General features: G+C 41.6%; 1 protein-coding gene across 6 annotated transcripts in view; it reads left to right on the top strand.

Moving 5' to 3' along the window:
- The window catches only part of PLD5 (phospholipase D family member 5), a 233198-nt gene that overhangs the window by 103909 nt on the left and 111983 nt on the right, over positions 1–17306 (top strand). For 4 of the 6 annotated variants that reach the window (XM_019746839.2, XM_019746840.2, XM_019746841.2 and 1 more), the window contains one exon: positions 1906–2042. In XM_019746839.2, coding sequence (XP_019602398.2) covers positions 1906–2042 — 137 coding nt within the window. Of the gene's footprint in view, positions 1–1905; positions 2050–17306 lie in introns of all 6 variants that reach the window. The other 2 variants (XM_019746842.2, XM_074316803.1) reach the window with 1 other exon arrangement.

Below are 17306 nucleotides of genomic sequence, written 5' to 3'. Positions count from 1 at the left end.
TCATTATCATTCCCATTTTACAGACAAGGAAGCTAAAGTACAAAGACTCAATAACGTGCTCAAGGGCATACAACCAGTAAGTGACACAGAATCCAAGCAATCTAATTCCAAAGTCTGAGCTTTCAACCAGTTCTCCATGCATCTTCTTAAAAATAAAAGTAGTGAGGAAGGAATTGGGATGAATGGAAAATAAAGGGGCAAGATGAATACACAATCTACTCTGCCAATTTTTATATGGTTGGTAAACATGGCACATGGATTTAGCTCTAGCTCCAGCAGAGAGTGGAAAAGGATGAGCTATAAAATTTACGATCTCCAAACTATGGAAACAACTGAGTCTTGAGAGCAACACCTCTTGTCACTCTGCATCCTCAGAAGCATGCCCTTGTGATTTTCATTTCCTTTATTCACTTTGCATTTGTTTTCACAATAACTATTTCTTGAGCCCCTTCTGTTTGTTAAGTGCTATCCTGGTTGCTGGGGATACAACGGATAAAACATAATCCTTGGCTGAGAGATAACCAGGACCTAGGGTAGAACGGTAGTTGTGTCTTCGTTGGGTTTCCCACTTCCTCTCTGAATGGAGTAGGAGAAGAACATAATTACAGGCAGAAACAGGCTTAGAACAAGGTTTTACTGGGAAAGCAGACCCGAGGGAGATTAGAGAACACTGCAAGGAAAGAGACATCTTCATCCTGGTCACCGAAGCAGCATTTGTTCCGTGATGACATCTTTCTCTGCAACCTGTAGACTGAGGACACACTAGACACACTGGACACACTGGACCCTGAGCTTTGGGAGGTTGCTTGGTTCTTTGGAGATCATGTGACTACGGGGACAAAGGGCAGGAGCGTTGTAAGAGGTGGCCGAGCCAGCTGGTTTCAACAAAGTTCTGAAATGTGTGTGTCTGTGAGTGTGCGTAGATGCACCCCATTCCTAGGGGAGTACTCCTGGATGCCTGGTCAAAGATCAGCCTTTCCCCCTCTTTAAATTATACCTAAAAGCTGCACAAAGACTTTTAAAAATAGTTATTTCTCTTTTTCCCATCCTGATTTATCTGGTAAATGCAATGCAGGCAAATTTATTTGTCCCACTGGCGATGGTTCCTACCCAGCTATTGTGGCCCTATCTTCTTCCACCTTTGGCCGTGAACCCCGCTGGAGATAGAGATTTCTTGAATTACAAGAGTTGGACTTAAAAATAAGGATGAGTGGCTTTGGCCTCCTGGACCTTCAGCTATGTTTCTAAGTGAAAATCATATCAAGAGTACGGATAATGGTTACGATTGTGTTCACTGTTTTGAAATGAACCATGGTTAATTGACCATGCCGTTAATTGACCACCAGTTAAATGACTCATGAAGCTAGCATCTGATAGATGCAATTCTCTGATCAAAGTACAGAACACAAACCTACCACCCATGGGCATCCCTCCTGAAACCATCACATAAAGTTCTTAGAGATGAGACGGGAAAAGCAAGAGGATGTAGAGTTTGAGGACAGTTTGCATAGCATTTGGAAGGTGGTGGTAATAACAAGAGCCAGAAAATATTATGGAGGCACCCTGCATTTCATTTTTAATTTGCAATAATGGATCTCGTAAAGAACTTTTTCTGAACTGCATTTGATTAGAAAAAAGAGCACACTCATTTGGAAGTCTTGATACAGTGCTTGAATTATTTAATAGGTTCTAACATATGTAGTGGGGGGGGAGGTGTTGAAGGCTGTGTCAGGAACAAGCATAAAGGTCTTAGGCATTTGTCACCCAGAGAGCACCCTTCTCTGGCAGTGATGAAAGTAATTGCTTCCCAAAGCATTTTCATGGCATTTGGAGAAGCTGTGACATCTTGGGCTTCCTAAGCGAGAGCTGCTTCTCTGACTTGGTCATCTCCTCTCTCTCCTGCAGTCCCAGCAGAAGTGCATTGTAATCTTCGCCCTGGTCTGCTGCTTTGCCATTCTCGTCGCGTTGATATTTTCGGCTGTGGACATCATGGGAGAGGACGAAGATGGACTCTCAGAAAAAAATTGCCAAAATAAATGTCGGTAAGAGGTAACAAACAAAAATTCTCTTTTAGGGGGTGGGCAAGAAAGCCAGAGGGCCCTGGACAGCGAAGAGAACAATGTCATAACCACACGTGATCTCCTGACTTCCCCTCGGGTTAAGCTGAGGCCTGACTCTCGGTCCACTGCTACTTTTACTTTCAGACCAAGGAAATGAAAATGAGGAATGATTTAATTCACTTTACAGTTTGAGCATATTCTGTACAGTGGGATGCTGGACCAAATGAAAGTTTGTAGAGTCTGTCCCCAAACCGATGGAGACACTGTGCTGGTTACCTGGGTTACAGCAAATGGAAGTTGAAAAGCACACATCTCAGGAAATATTCCAACTTAAAATTAGGGATTACATAAATCGGCACAACTGTGAGAACACATGGGCCTCTCAATCTATCCCAGCATGGCACAGTTTGTTATTAATCTAGAAATACCAACAGCTGTACCATTATATTTCTGGATTGTGTCTCTGCGATTACATTAAATAACGTCTCCCTAGGGTCATTCCTGATGATGGCAGGGCCATCAGAGCATGGTTTTATCCCATGAATCTTATCCTGTTCTTCTGCAGCTGCTCCTTTTTCTTGGAGGTCATGAGGAGGGTGTAGAAAAGTATTAAGAGAGGGCAGGTAGATAAGAGGTCTATTTGTATAATGTGTTGCTGCAAAGCTGAAGTCAGACCATGAAATTACAACAGTTATTATGAATTAGAGCTTTTAATGAGTTTCACATAATTTTCCCCCATAGAAGGCATTAGTCCAAGTGCCCTTCTTTTCCAACAAGCTGGTAATGTGTAAGTTTTATCCTGGATATTTTGCCTTGAGGGTTGAATGTCTGGCATCAAAAAAAAAAAAAAATGTCTGGAAAAGACAATTGAAGTTTGTTTTCTTTTTAACCCATGATACAGTATAGTCTCGTTACCAGGCAACAGTATTATAAACAGAACAAAAAAGAAATCAGTATATATTTTAGATTTATTCCTTCATGTTCGAAAGGTGTTCCTAAGTATATGTACTTCCCAGACTGAACTGGGGAGGAACATTGTATTGGGATTGTAAGGAAAGGGAAGAACAGCAGATTCTTACCCCCGAACATTCCACGTGCATCACTACCTGCGCTAATCCTAGTACCTGACAGATGCCAACAGTCCATGGACAAGAGGCCAGTGACCCATCCAGCGGAGTGGCTCTGCCCCTGTTACTTCAGCCTGTGATGAAGACTGTTGGGTACTTTAAATGGCAATCCACAGCACCTAGAAAGCAACTTGATAAAGTTCAAACTATAACAACTCCCTTAAGACAAAATGCCCAGTACCTTTAACACACATTACTAGCTATCAATGGTAGTTTTCAACAAAAAAAGAGGGAGCCTTAGAATTATGCCTCTTTCACTTGGGGGAAGCTATAATTTAATTTTTACTTTGAGCTCATATAGCTGGAATTAGGGTCTGCTTATTTCTTCCATCTTAATCAGTAACTAAACCTGATGATGCAATACTGCTTCCCCCTCAATCTAGAACATACTCTTCCATTACCAGCCATTCCCCTGCTGCTTTTCCCCTGGGTAGATGGAATCACCATCTGGTTGCTAGGTGCCACCCCTATCGACTGCCATCTTTTCTAGAACTCTCGACCTCTCCGGATCGTCCTCTCTTCTACAGCCTCTTCCCGTGTCCTGTGTTTCTGTTCTATATTCTCAGCCATACAGCAGGCACTTCTTGTTTGTCTGCCCCCATCCTGAGGCCCTCTGCTTGCTCTCCTCTCTCTAGCACTCAGGACAAAGGTTGGGCAACTGGGAGTCCTTGTACCCCAATTTCATCCCAATCTCCAGTGGGACAGTCCACTGTCCCTCTCTCTTTTCTTAATCATTCTCATTTCCTTGATGAAATTTTTTCTTACATCATCCACTCCCTCTTTATCATTATAGGTGACATTGCCTACTCACTTCCAGAATTCTCCCCCACTTTCTTTTGTGCCTGGCTAACAGACCTCCCTGCGGTCAGTCCCATCCCTTGCTATTCTCCTTAGTAACTCTAAAATTTACTTCCCAGCACCCTAGCCTTGTTGTTTTTAACCGCCTCAAGTCAGTACATGTAATATCCACATTACCTTTGCACTTGCCAGCAAACTTCTTCACTTCTAAGTTAGCCTACGGCAGTAAATGACCATGGACTTTTAAATCAGAACGATCTGGATTCACATCTACATTCTATCACGTACCAACCCTGTAAAAGTGGGCTAGATATTACTGTAATTATTTCGTTCATCACTTGTTAGCAAAGCAGGACTGAAGGACTGAATGAGGAATTACAATACAGTTACTCAGACCGTCATGGCAATACTCTGTGGTCAGAACTAGAGTGGGAATGTCAGAGGAGGGTTGGGAGGAGTGGCCTGAGAGGGAAAAGAGTAAACCTGGCCTTGGACTTAGTTCCGCCTGTGATTTGTTATGAAGACTATTTTAGTTTCACTTCCCTTAAAAATGGTAGGTTAAAAAATCTGTCTCACAAGGTTTTATGAGGATTTAGTATAAATTGCGTGAACTCATAACAAAGCATCAAGAAACTTACAACAAGCAATATGGAAATATTAAACCTTTCCGTTCCTTTGAAAGAGTCAGAAATCTCCTTCCTCTCTTCACAACTAACTTCTTCCTTCTTTCTCACTTATCCTGAATCTACTCTTTATCCTGATTTTAGTTAGTGGAGTAAACAGAGACCAAGCACATTAGAACAAACAGGTTATTTGTTCAGAGCTCGCAAGGCAGTCAGACACATCACTTGTGTTTGGCAGAGACTCAAAGTCAGGCAGTGGAGTGGGAACACTTCATGGTGGAAGACGGAATGTTCGGGTGTGCTCTGGCTGGAGGCTGTTGGCTGGGAAGCTGGAGGCTGCCCGACCAGCAGTGGGGCATCCTATGTGATTGGTGAAGAGTGTGTATTTGGCTCTCTCTGGTTGGGTCTAAGTCAGAACAGGGGACAAAAATTAGGGGAGCTTTCAGTTATTAATCCAGTCCTGACCATTTTGGTTGTAAAAATTACCGTTTAGCTTCCTGGACTGTTCCTAGATATAGCAGCCTGACTTCCTACAAGTCTGACTTAGAGTAGGTTGGCTTTCTGTGTTGGTTATTGTAAATAAGAGGTTGGTTTCCTGGGCAGGTTGCTGTAGGTTGTGGTTCAGTGTTCTATTTATATATACCTATGTCTGATCTGGCCATTGTCTATTTGCATATTTAGCCTCCCAGTTCTCTGAACCTCCTTCTCTACTACCAGAGCCTTCTGCTTTAATTTTAAATCTGTTTTCATTTTCTTGTTATCCATTTGCTAGTCTGTGATGTTTCTTCCTGCAATACTCAAAGCCTTCACTTAGCTCCCTGGATCCTTCCCACGCGGCCAGTTCATCAACTGGTTGGCTCCTGGGTCTACCCACCCTTGTCCTGGGGCAGCCTGGCCACAGCTCCAATCCCTCAACTGCCTGCAGAGGAGAGTGAGTCCCACTCTTCTTCAGGCCTAGGTTCCTCCAGACAGGAATGCCTCTGGTAAGAGAAGTGAGATGGCTGGGGAGGCACCCACTGAGCACAGGAGCACTGATGTAGACCAGAAGGGAAAACCGCCGCTCTGCGCATGCTCTTGAGCACGCCAGTCCCAGCCTAGCGGTTCTGTACGAAATTCCAGCTCTTTTGTCACCTCATCCTTCTTGCTCTAGCACTGACTTTCCCAGACCCCGCTGCAAGGTGGCGCCAACGAGATCACGTGCTGTTCAGCTTCCAACTACCACTGACTTCCCGCACACATAGTTTTCTCTTTATGCTTTTCTCCTCACGATGTCATTATCGTAAGGAGTGCTGCTTGCTCAGTTCAACCTTTGCCGAGAGCTTGCTGCTTTGTAATTAAACTCCCTCGGTGTTTGTAGCTCTCCTCCCTCCTGAGAGTTGAAAGAATACGAGACAGTCTACACTCTGTCTGGGCTTCTCACTGTTCTGACAGCCTCTTCCTGAGATCTCCTCGCCCAGTGCGCTGTTTTCTAAATATATTACCTTAATTCATCTTATCTCTACTAACTAGCCTTGAGACCTTTCTCTCCTCTGGTGGATTCCCATTCCAAGTCAAACTGCCCACTTGGTGTTCCCCCAACTTTTAAGTATCTTTCTAAAAAAAAAAAAAATGTATTTCCCTATAAAAAAGATCCTATTCATAATTTTTCTGTCTGACTTATTTCTTTCCCCCTTTTTATTTCTTTGCTTCTATAATACTGTGCTAATAGTAGAATAATGATCCCCTTAATGATCATAATTTCCACATGAATCTATCAAATAAAAACTGCTCTCAGCTTACCTTCCAAAGTGCCTTTTAACCAGCCTCAGTTGTTATGCTCAGAAACAAGATCTTCTGACCTCGGTACGCGACTTTGACCTATTTCTTTGTCTCTTTGTTCTGAATTTCTGTGTATTTTCCATCATTTCCCAGTGTGTTTTTAATTGCTGATTCAGTCCCTATAAATATAAACATCCGTGTCACTTGACTACTTGACAGGGTGAGATATAGGAAACTATATCTCAGTGGGCTCTGGAACGTCACTGGAGAGCTAAGAATGGCTTACCCTGCCAGTTTAGATTGTATTCATGCTGGGGTTCGGCTATTTAATGATTCAGCACTGCCTCTCGTTATCATTCTACACTATTGCAAGAGGTGTCTGTGCACTGTGAAGTTTCCCACGTATCATATCCCCAGGGACCAGTGGAAACACTGGAACTTACCTGCAGGTACTGCTCAGGTGCAGAACACCTGCTCAGGGCGGAACCAGCACCCTTTCAGATTAGAGGCTTCCATTTTGTAGTTTGCAGCTACATCTGTGTCACCTCTCCTGGAGAGATCCTACAGCAGTTGTTTTGGTTTATTACTCACCCACGTATTACAGACACTACTAGCCACTTACTGGAAGAGGGCTTTTCCTGACCATACCTTCCTGATAAATGCTCACAGAACAGTCTGCACCCACCTCTCTTCTATCTCAAGCCTAATTCTCATAACTATATGGGAATTCGTTTCTGCAAACTCTCACTAAACAAGCTGAGTAAACATAAAATTGGGGGTGGGTTATCATTGCCTTTTAATCAGACTTGTGGATACTTGCCACCTCTTCTATCCAGGTAATTATGGACGCCCCATCCTCCTGAATCAGTCCCACGTCTGGGAGGCTACTGGCCTATTTCTGTTCACTCTTGCGCACATATGTGCATGTCCATTTCAACTGGTCTGAAGCATGGGAATGGACCAACTCAATCTACATATCTGATCTCTACTGTTCCAAAATCCAGGAATTTTCTTTGCTCCTAAAGTGAATGGACTTGGGTCTGTACAAAATGGACTGGGTCTGGGTGACCAGTGTATTACTTACCATAGTGGTTCTCCAATGAAGGGTGTCCTAGATCACCAAGGTTTGGCCACAGACCTACACACACACACACACACACACACACACACACACACACACTTCACATATACTTTCCAAATTTTTCCAATTTCTCTATTAAAAAGCTGACTTCTCTACTTTGTATTTTTCACATACTTTGTTTTTTAATCTTTTCCTCTGATCCATTATTGTCTTACTTAAAAAAAATAAACTGTATCTGTAGACATATCTATAACTATATTAATAACCCAGTTGCAGCTCCAGTATAGGACGTGCATAATTTGGTTCATCAATATATAACATTTCTAGAAGATAGCATTGAGAAACCTCTTTCTGCATTGGCAATCAGCTCCTAGTATTTCATACTTTCTCATTTAGTATCATGACCTTAAAGCTGTCTGAACAGACTCAACTTGCTGCAGTAGATTTTAATCACTGTTTCCCCTTTTAGTGCCCAAATTATTATTACTTTGGCTAGAGGGAACCATCTTTTGTTCTTTTTGACACGATTCCACGTATCTGAGAGCAGCTTGACTTTCCCTCCAGAACAACAAGCTGTTCTAGCCCCAGTTTGAATTTTCTTGCTCTGAGACATAGTGTTACCTAGTCTCCAATGAGCCCTGGTTCTTTTCATAAAGAATGCTAAAAACTGAAATCTAAGTTCCAACAATGTCATTAAATTGTCCCCTAGGGGTATTGGTGATAGATACAATGGCACCAGAGGAAAGGCTCTTTTAATTATTTTTGTGACTGGACAATATCTCTCCCCCTGTCTTTCCTTTCTGTTTTTTAATATTGTAGACATAAGAGCCAGGACTGCAGGGCCAAATTACCTGGTCTTGAATCTGGCTGTACCAGTTAGGACATTTAAAATCTTGAGCAAGTTTCTGGATTTTATTGTGCCACATTTTTTTTCATCCATATAATGAAGACAGATATAATGTCTCACTTGAACGGTTTCTGTGAAGATGCAAATTGAGTAAGGGAAGGTCTCAGTGAGTTACCAGGGTGGAGCAGCTGAACTCACCAGGACAGTCAGATTCAGATTTGGCCTGCGGGGGTGGGCTCAACAAAGGAAAGATGGCGCCCACCTGTGCAGGAGAAGGACACAGGGAAAATGGGGACTGTCTCTCCAGTCCTCACCCTGAAGTTACAAACCTCAATGTGCCCCCGATATGCCTCCAACACCCCCTGAGTCACGGTACCTCTGCCAGAGTCCAGGGTGAGTGCTTGAGAGTGAGAGAGTCTGTGCACGGGTCTTTCAAGAGGACATCTGGGTTTCCTGTAGCCTCACCTGGACGGTCAGAATTTCCACTGTTTTTCACAGCCAGATGTTGTGGGGGCTTCTCTTTCCAGCACCAGAACACCAGGCTGAGGAGTCTGGTGTGGGGCTGGGGCCCCTCGCTCCTCCAGGGGAGAACCCCTTTGGTCAAGGTACCCCTCCTGATTTTCATCTGCTACACGGAGGTTTGGAGCCAGCCCGTTTCATGTCTATGCGCTCCTATGTGGCTTCTTTATATCCTTAGTTATAAAATTTCTGTTCAGCTAGACTTCAGATGGTTTTCCAGGCTGATTGTTCTATAATTTAGTTGTAATTTTAATGTGTTCATGAGGGTGAAGCAAGCACAGTGTTTATCTACTCTGCCATCTTGGATCTCTGAATCTTGCAGTCTTCTTTTAAGGTTCCTCTTACTTTGCTCCAAAATGAGGAAGACCTTATAATCCATTTTTCATCCTTTCTTAAACTACAGGTTTTTCCTTTTATCCACATTAACATCAATCTACCATGCATTATATTGACAAGCCCAATCATATTTTTAAATTAGAGTGTTGCTCCCAAATTTGGAAAATTCCATTTGGTTTTTGGCTTCATGTTTGATATCTGAGTGCTTTTCTGACTGTCTAAAGAGAAAGAGAGACTTTCATTTACACCCTCATCCCCAAGGGAACACCAAAAAATCTAAAAGCCTAGAGTACCTGGTACTATAAATAGATTGCCAGTATACTAAGCAAACAATTATGATGAACGGAAGAATAAAGGCAAAAACTGTCTCTAGAGTTTTTGTCTTACATCCTCTCCCAGCTTCTCCATTTCAACATATTTTTATACCCTATTTCTTACAGAATCTTCTAGGATCTCAAGAAAGAGAGGGGATAAGCACTTATGTTTAACCCACTGTATTAAACAGAGGTGAGCTATTTTATGCATTTCTTATTGGCTCCGTCCTGTTTTTCAGTTCTAAACTCTTTCACTTTCCTACAACTCTCACCTTCTCCTGCCTCTCTGTTTAGAGGTTACTTTGATTGAGAAGATAGTATCCACCTAATACAGCTCCTTCAGCTTTCTCTCCAACTCAGAAACCTCAAGTATCTTCACTCATCCTTCCCTCCTCCCACCTTTATTTGTCTTGTTTTCCAAAGCTGACCTCTGGCTATGCACGTAATCTTCTGGAAATAAACAAAGACCAAGCAAATGAGAAAGAAAAGGCTATTTATTCAGGGCTTGTTATAGCAAGAAAGTCGGTCACCATCATGTGAGTTAGGTGGAGACTCAAAGGCAGGCAGAGGTGTGGGAAAGCTTTATAATAGAAAGAAGGAAGGCTGCAGGTAGGAGGCTGCCCTGATAGGAGGCTGGGGGCCTGGGGAAGCGGGAAGCTGGCATCTCATGTGGCTGTTTTCAGGAGCATCATTGGCTCGCTCTGGTTGTTCTTAAGTTGGAAGCAGCGACAAAACATAGGGAAGCTAGCTGTGATTAGTCAAATCCTGGTCATTTCAGTTAGAGAAGTTATTGTCTGATTTCCTGGATTGTTACTAGGCCTGACTTCGTACAAGTATGACTCAAAGCAGGCCGATTTCTGGGCTGCTTATTGTAGATGATGGCCTAAGGTCCTGGGTAGGTTGCTGCAGGTAGAGTGTCAGAGTTCTATTTATTATCTATGTGACCATTGTCTGTTTGTATATTCAGTGTCATACCCTTTCCACTGCCTCCTTCCAGACAGGCAATACTTTATATTGGTTATTCAAATCTTTTTATTTCTTTTCCACTCCCCACTTTGGCAATTTCTAACCCAGTCCTATGACTTCACCTCTACTTCTTGTCAAGCGATGCCAAATTCCCCACCTCAGGCCACGACTCCTCTCTTTTCTCACCTTCGCTCCTTGTGCACCAACTAGCCTAGCTCTTTCTCTCTGTGCAGTGTTAATGTAGAGCCTTTTAGACCCTGCTAATGGTGGTTAGGTGCTCACTACATGTTGCTTTTTTTCTATTTTGAGCCTTTACTCATTATCAAGGCATCTATCTGCCTTCTCCCAGGGACCTGGGCAGAGGTACCCCATCCAATCTGATTTCTCACTCTTCTGTCCCCTTTCCAAAAATACAAGGCCATTTTGTTTCTGTAATGGCAAGTTGGGCCTTCTGGCGGTGTTATCAGCATTCCTATCTTTCCATTGTCTCCTCAACTGGATCAAAAACTCCCTGAGAACAAGGGGCCCCATCTGCTTTTCTCTTTTGCATCTTATACAGTGGCTCACACATCACAACTAAACAGCTATTCTTTCTTAATGGGTAATAATTTCCATGTAAAAACAAGTATCAAATACAGAAATAATACTGTTCATTGAGATAATATATATTGTGTAGATCAATTTATTATCCCTCCATGGTGGAATCCACTTTTGGGGAATATCTGGGGGTTGTGAAAGAAGAGACTGAACTTTATAGATTATATGATTAAAGATTATCATATGGAAATGAGTTAGAGAAAGAAACCTGTGGAGGAATTTCTAAAATGAAATAGTATAACCTAACGTATAACTTTTTTTTCTGACTAGCATTGAATGAATAACTTTTAATAATAATTGGGAATGAAAGATAAATGCTTCATTTTAAATGAAGGAAGAGAGAAGTCCTCAGACATTTACATACAGCTATGTGTATGCTTCTGAACTCTACTCTCATATGAAAGGGCACATATTAGCATATTAATTTCACCATTGAGTCAAGTAAAATTAAAATTTCCTGAACTATGAGAGATTGATTAATCCGGTACCCTGAAAGTATGGTTTATATTCTCATAGCAAAAATCTCAAAGATTATTTTAAAAATAGCCATTTTTCTTTAGCATTTAATGTTTAAAGGAGGAAATTTGAGAGATCATGGCACTTCCTAATGGTCTGTAATTACCACTTTCGGAAGCAGCAGAAGCTAATTATTTCAAACTTTTAATGGTAATGAAACTTAATATATGATTAACGATGTTGACATTTCCTGTCGCCAGGTTTGTCATCTAAAAAGATTATTTGAATGTGGTATATATTTTTCAAAAAGTTCACCGAACCCTCATAGGCACAACCATATCTGATAATCACGAATAGTAGTGCTGGGGACAGAGCGCACAGCTGTCTTTTCAACAGATGGCCTGTTTCAGCTGCCTTTGCAGGAAGGACGTCTCATAAAGACAGTGAAGAACCAACCCTCAACCTGAGGCACGAGGAACATTGACCAAGGGGGTGGGGAGAAGAAAGAAAACTTAGGTGGATGTGCCTGACAGATATTCTTATATTTTGCTTATCGATTGTAGTTACAAAAACTTTGTAATCAGAACTTCAGTTAAAGCAATTGCTATGATTCAAAAGACTATATTGAGAAAAACAAAGCTTTGAACAGAAATATCTGTTGAGAATGCACTGGAACTCAGCTTCCAAAGTCGTAGAAATTTTAGGATTCAGAGCAGCTTGCAGATTTGGAACACAGTGTATGAGAATGGGGTCATGTTTCAGAGTAAAACCTTGGAGCTGTGAGTCTGAAAGACATGGCTGCAAGCAATAAAACATTCTGTAATTGAACCTCAATTGAAGATCCGAAGCTAGTTTAGAGATATTACTCATACTTGATGCAGCAGTGTATTTAGAGCCCTGAACCTGAGTTCAGAAGACCTTGACCTCATTTCTGCCCCTTCAAGCCGAGTAAGTCACCTACACGAGGTCTCACTATCCCCATTTTAAAATTGAGGTAACTCTCCTTCTACGCTTTTGTAAGACAAAAATACACTCATGTGCCACATAGTGACTGGTTGGTCAGTGACAGACCCACAGTAATGGAAAAATTCCCATCACTTAGTGACATCCTAGCTGTCATCTCATCCTAGGGCTATGCATTACTCTTGTGTGTGCTGTGATGCTGGTGTAAATAAACCTACCTGTTCTATAAAAGTAAAGTACATACAATTGCATACAGTACATAATACTTGACAATAACTATGTTACTGGCTTATGTGTTTACTATAATGTTTATTGTTACTGTAGAGTGTACTCTTTCTACTTATGAAAACAAGTTTGCTGTAAACACTTTACTGCCGCAGCCTCATACATCTCATGTTTCTTGAGTGCATCATTTTCTCTGAGGCTTGATTTAATCAAATTGTTGTTTTGTTCATCATGGACCGTAAACGTACAAAATCCACTAATAGTGTTGCCAGTTAGAGGCCACTTTGAGTGATTGACCTGGAAATGAAATTGAAAATGATTAAAGACTACAAGGGTAGAAAAATCAATGACGGTTACTGCTCGCCAGTCAGGCAGGTCCCATTCCACCATACCTATGATCTTAAACACTAAGAACAAAGTGATGGACGCTGTTAAAGTATCGGTCAGCTTCATTGAAGTGGAGGCAACGAGACTAACAGATGTGAGAAGGGCCTATATCAGACGTGGAGAAACTTCTGTTGACCTGTATTAAAGACAGGACACAGAAGCATATCCCTCTGGGTACTATGAAGATCATGGCCAAAGCAAAAATTTATTTTTGAAGTTGAAAGAACAGGCTGGACCTGACTATGATGGATATTGAATTTACTGCTAGCTCTGGGTGATGTAAATAATTCAAGAAATCATCATTATTCATTATATGATATGAACGTGAATGGTGAGTCTGTGAGTGCTGATGTGAAGGCAGCTGAAGAATTTTTGGAAATGCTAGAGAAGCTGACTGTGGAGGAAACCTACTTGCCAGGGCAAATATTCAATATGGATGAAACCTCCCTATTCTGGAAACAGATGCCTGAAAGGACTTTCATACACAAGGAAGCCAAGCCATGTTAGGTTTCAAGGCTTTTTAAAGGACAGGATAAGTCTTGCTTGGGGGCAATGTTACAGGCTACAAATTGAAACCCTTTGTGGTCCCATGAAGTGGAATTACTAGGTCAAGGGATATATGCATTTTAAAATTTGGATAGTACAAATTGTATTCTAAAGGGTCTGTGTCATTAAGATGTAATATTATTTGTTTTCTCCATTCTTGCCGACATTGTATATTATCAAATTCTTTATCTTTGCCAATCTGATGAAGGGTTAAGTGGTATTTTATTATCCTTTAAAAAAATTATGAGTAAGGTTGAACATCTTTCTCCATGTTTCTGAGCTGTGTCTGCTCCTTCATCTGTGACTTAGCTGTTCATGTCCTTTTATAACATCATTAAGAAAAGTGTGGCTTGATTGGGGACCCCGTAAAACTAGCAAAATACCTGAGACCAATACAATAATTATTCTAATAATAGTAACACAGTAAATGATATCATACACTGAGCAAATCCGTTTTATGAGAGAGGTACAATGAGAGTTTTGAGCCTGTTTTTTTTTCCATTGAATTAAAAATATCAAGTTAGAGGACATAATCACAGGTAATTATTAATGTATTTTACTTTTATAGAACATTGAAAATTGATCATTTATGCTTCCAGAACGTGAACTTCCACTAATCTCTTTGCTTCAGTAACTGTGACATTTACTACATAAGATGAGACAAGCTTGTCTAGTATTATAAATGAAGTACTTTATTCTGAGCATTCCTGGAAACGTTACAAGCTGGGATATTTAGTTATCTAGCTATTACGCAGATGCTTTCTTGTCTTTAACATAATTCTTAGTGATGCTGTTTCTGGTTATCTCGTTATCCTGGTAGTTCTTACCACATAAAGGACTTGGAACTAGATTTCCAGATGGTGGTGGACTGTGAGCCACCACAGATGACCCCTTTTAGATATTATTTGGTTTTATTACTGCAATTATCACATCTTAGATATCTACAATATGCCAGCTACTATGTAAGGTACCTAGTGTTACCTCAGTGATTCTTACAATGAAGCAGATATCGTTATCTTTATGTTACCGGTGAAATAACAGATCCAAAGTTAGTAAATAATCTGCACACCTACTAAGGGGTCAAGCTAGGTTCAAATCCGGGTCTGTCTGACTCTTCTTATTATGCTCTGAGAGCCAATCAGGGCTGCTGTGATGAGGGCTGCCCACTGAAGAAGGGGAGCAGTGCATGACATTTGCACGTTTCCCACACCCTGCGTCCTCCCCAGTGTGGGTGAGCTGGCATCGCTGTTTCCTCCCATGCTCAGTTCGCCACGAGCCTCTGCCTCAGTACTTTGCCCTCGTTTTGTCCAACAACAGGAGCACCTCCCATCACTAGGCTTCGGCTGTTGGTGCAGACCTCCTGCACCTGCGGGGATGCAGAGGAAATACTGAAATGAAGATTTATGACAATAGACTACCTTGTGTCCTAGACCTGAGCCCCAGGGAGCCTTGTAGCTTGCCCACATAGTACTGTGTCCTGGTCCATCACTCGGGGCTTCTCCCTGGATTTTTCCACCTCCAACCCTTAACCAGACCCTGGTCCACTCCTGTCTCATTCCTCCCAGGGTCCCCAGGTCTTAGTATGTTTCCCTCAGGACCCACCACAGGCATCGCACAAAGAAGGGGCTTTTCTCAGCGAACATATTGACTGTTGAAACTGCCTCATTGATTTCACACATTAAAAAAAAAATCTGGTTTTCAGAGTTTTGCAAGGCTTTAAAGATACAAATCCTTGCACTGCATTTTTTTTTTCTCTCTCAAAATTCATCTGCAGGCTTGGGTCAGGAGATTGTTTTTCTATAAGAAATAGAGACTGACTTTGAACCAGAGGGAGTTTCACTGTTTAGCTCTCACAAAGATCTCATATGCATGAGATTCAAGTGCCCTGCCTGCCATGTCTAACATCGACTCCTTTCCCAAGTTCCAGCCGGTGCTGTAATCAGTGCTCTTGGACCCTAAAGCACCAGCCTTTCCCGGCCTTGAGGGCCTTCCGACCTATTGCTTCTGTTCTTGGGCACAGCTTTCTATCTTCCCTCTATCTCTCGGGTTTCACCTGAGACCACCCCTCCTACAAGAGGTTTGCCTTGGCCACCTGGGTCCCTGTCAGGTACCATTCTGTGTTATCTACTGGGATAGTTTTGTCTACTCTATTAGTTTTTTTCCTGTAATTCAACCAATCTCCACAGGAGGCTTGTTTTGCAAAATTAGCATCTTGAAGTCATTGAAAATTGCCATTTGATATATGAACTCATTGTAAGCGCATCCAAGTTTAACTCAGTCCATAATGTTGAGCTGAGATACCTTATATAATTTGTGAATTTGATTGCCTTTTCTTTTGTGATATTATTTTTTTTAAAAAAAGGTTAGGAGCCATAGGTAAGCAAGGGACTTTCTAGAGTTCCAAAAGTACTAACACCAAATGCCATGTTATCTCTCTAAATATTCTTAAATGAATGAGTTTTGAGTTTGGACTTGGTTCAAGATAGAGAATTAATAAAAGTTGAGTCAAGGGATATGTTTTTAAATCTAAGACACTCTCGTTTTATCTGCACATCAATCTAACCTGGAAGTGTGATGTTAAAGGTTGATAGTGCTGCTTCCTGTCTACTGGGTACAAAATTTCAAGCAAAGACGGGCTGTACTTTTTAGTTTTGTTTTTTTTCAAGCCGGAAGAAGGGATGGGGAGGATCGAACATTGATTTAGCATCAGTGTATGTCAGAAACTAAGTAAACAAACATCTTTTCACGCTTTGATTAGGCTGAGAGATGTCAAGTAACTTATCCGCACAGGACTAGCTGCTGAGCCCGGAATCCAGTCCCCAGCCTTAGGACTCCAGCGCTTCCCCACTTTTCCACCCCTGGGAGGAACTATGTTGAGCCACCACACTCTTTCTTATGTTCAGTTTGCAAATACTTAGCATATAGTTTGCCTTTCAGAAACCAGTAAAAGTCCTTTCCAGCAAACACTTATAAAAAAACAGATCACGAACAATAGGGGTGATTTGTTTTCTGATTTGAGGGGCTATGTGACTATAACATAATAAGACTTCGTGGATTATATTTAGCTCTCAAGGTAATTTCGAGAGTGCTCAGTAAGTTCTGAGAGCTGCAGGATTGGTAGGTAAGGGGTACAGTTTCCCAAAGTGTAGGTGTGTGCATGAATTCTGCCAGTTGGTCTCTGTGTTACTCTGGTTACTCCAAGACATACAACAAGCCTTCGGGTCCTGCGTGAGGAAATGTGTAAGCTATAGCAAGGGGTGGGGGTGGGGGCTCTGCAGAGAACCAGCGTCCATGCTTACCAGCAGGAAAGGATTCCAACATATTATCCTTTTAAACCCCATGCAGGCTGAACCACCCTCCTGTATGGAGTCAGCCCACAGTCTGTCACTTGGATCCCTGCTTCCCAGTTAGAGCAAGTGGAAATGTACCGGAAGTTAACTCAGAATGTGGAGAAGGTGGGAAAATAATAAACTAGAGTGTGTACTTGTTTCATGGCGGATTTAGAAGGACTTTCAAGATGTGTAGGTTGTTTTCTATGCTCGATAAATGTTTCATCAGCACTAAGTATGTACTCCACAAATTCACTTACTTTGTTTTTTAGCAAACTAATTTGAATCACTTTTGCTTGGCATGAAAATTAGCTTTTTAATGGGAATGTAGTACTGCCTTTGATCATTATGATGAAATCATCTTGTTTTTTACT

This window comes from Rhinolophus sinicus, linkage group LG12 (assembly GCF_036562045.2).
Source record: "Rhinolophus sinicus isolate RSC01 linkage group LG12, ASM3656204v1, whole genome shotgun sequence".
NCBI lineage: Eukaryota > Metazoa > Chordata > Mammalia > Chiroptera > Rhinolophidae > Rhinolophus > Rhinolophus sinicus.
The sequence above is the reverse complement of the archived record's forward strand: the minus strand, read 5'-3'. Positions and strand labels throughout refer to the sequence as shown.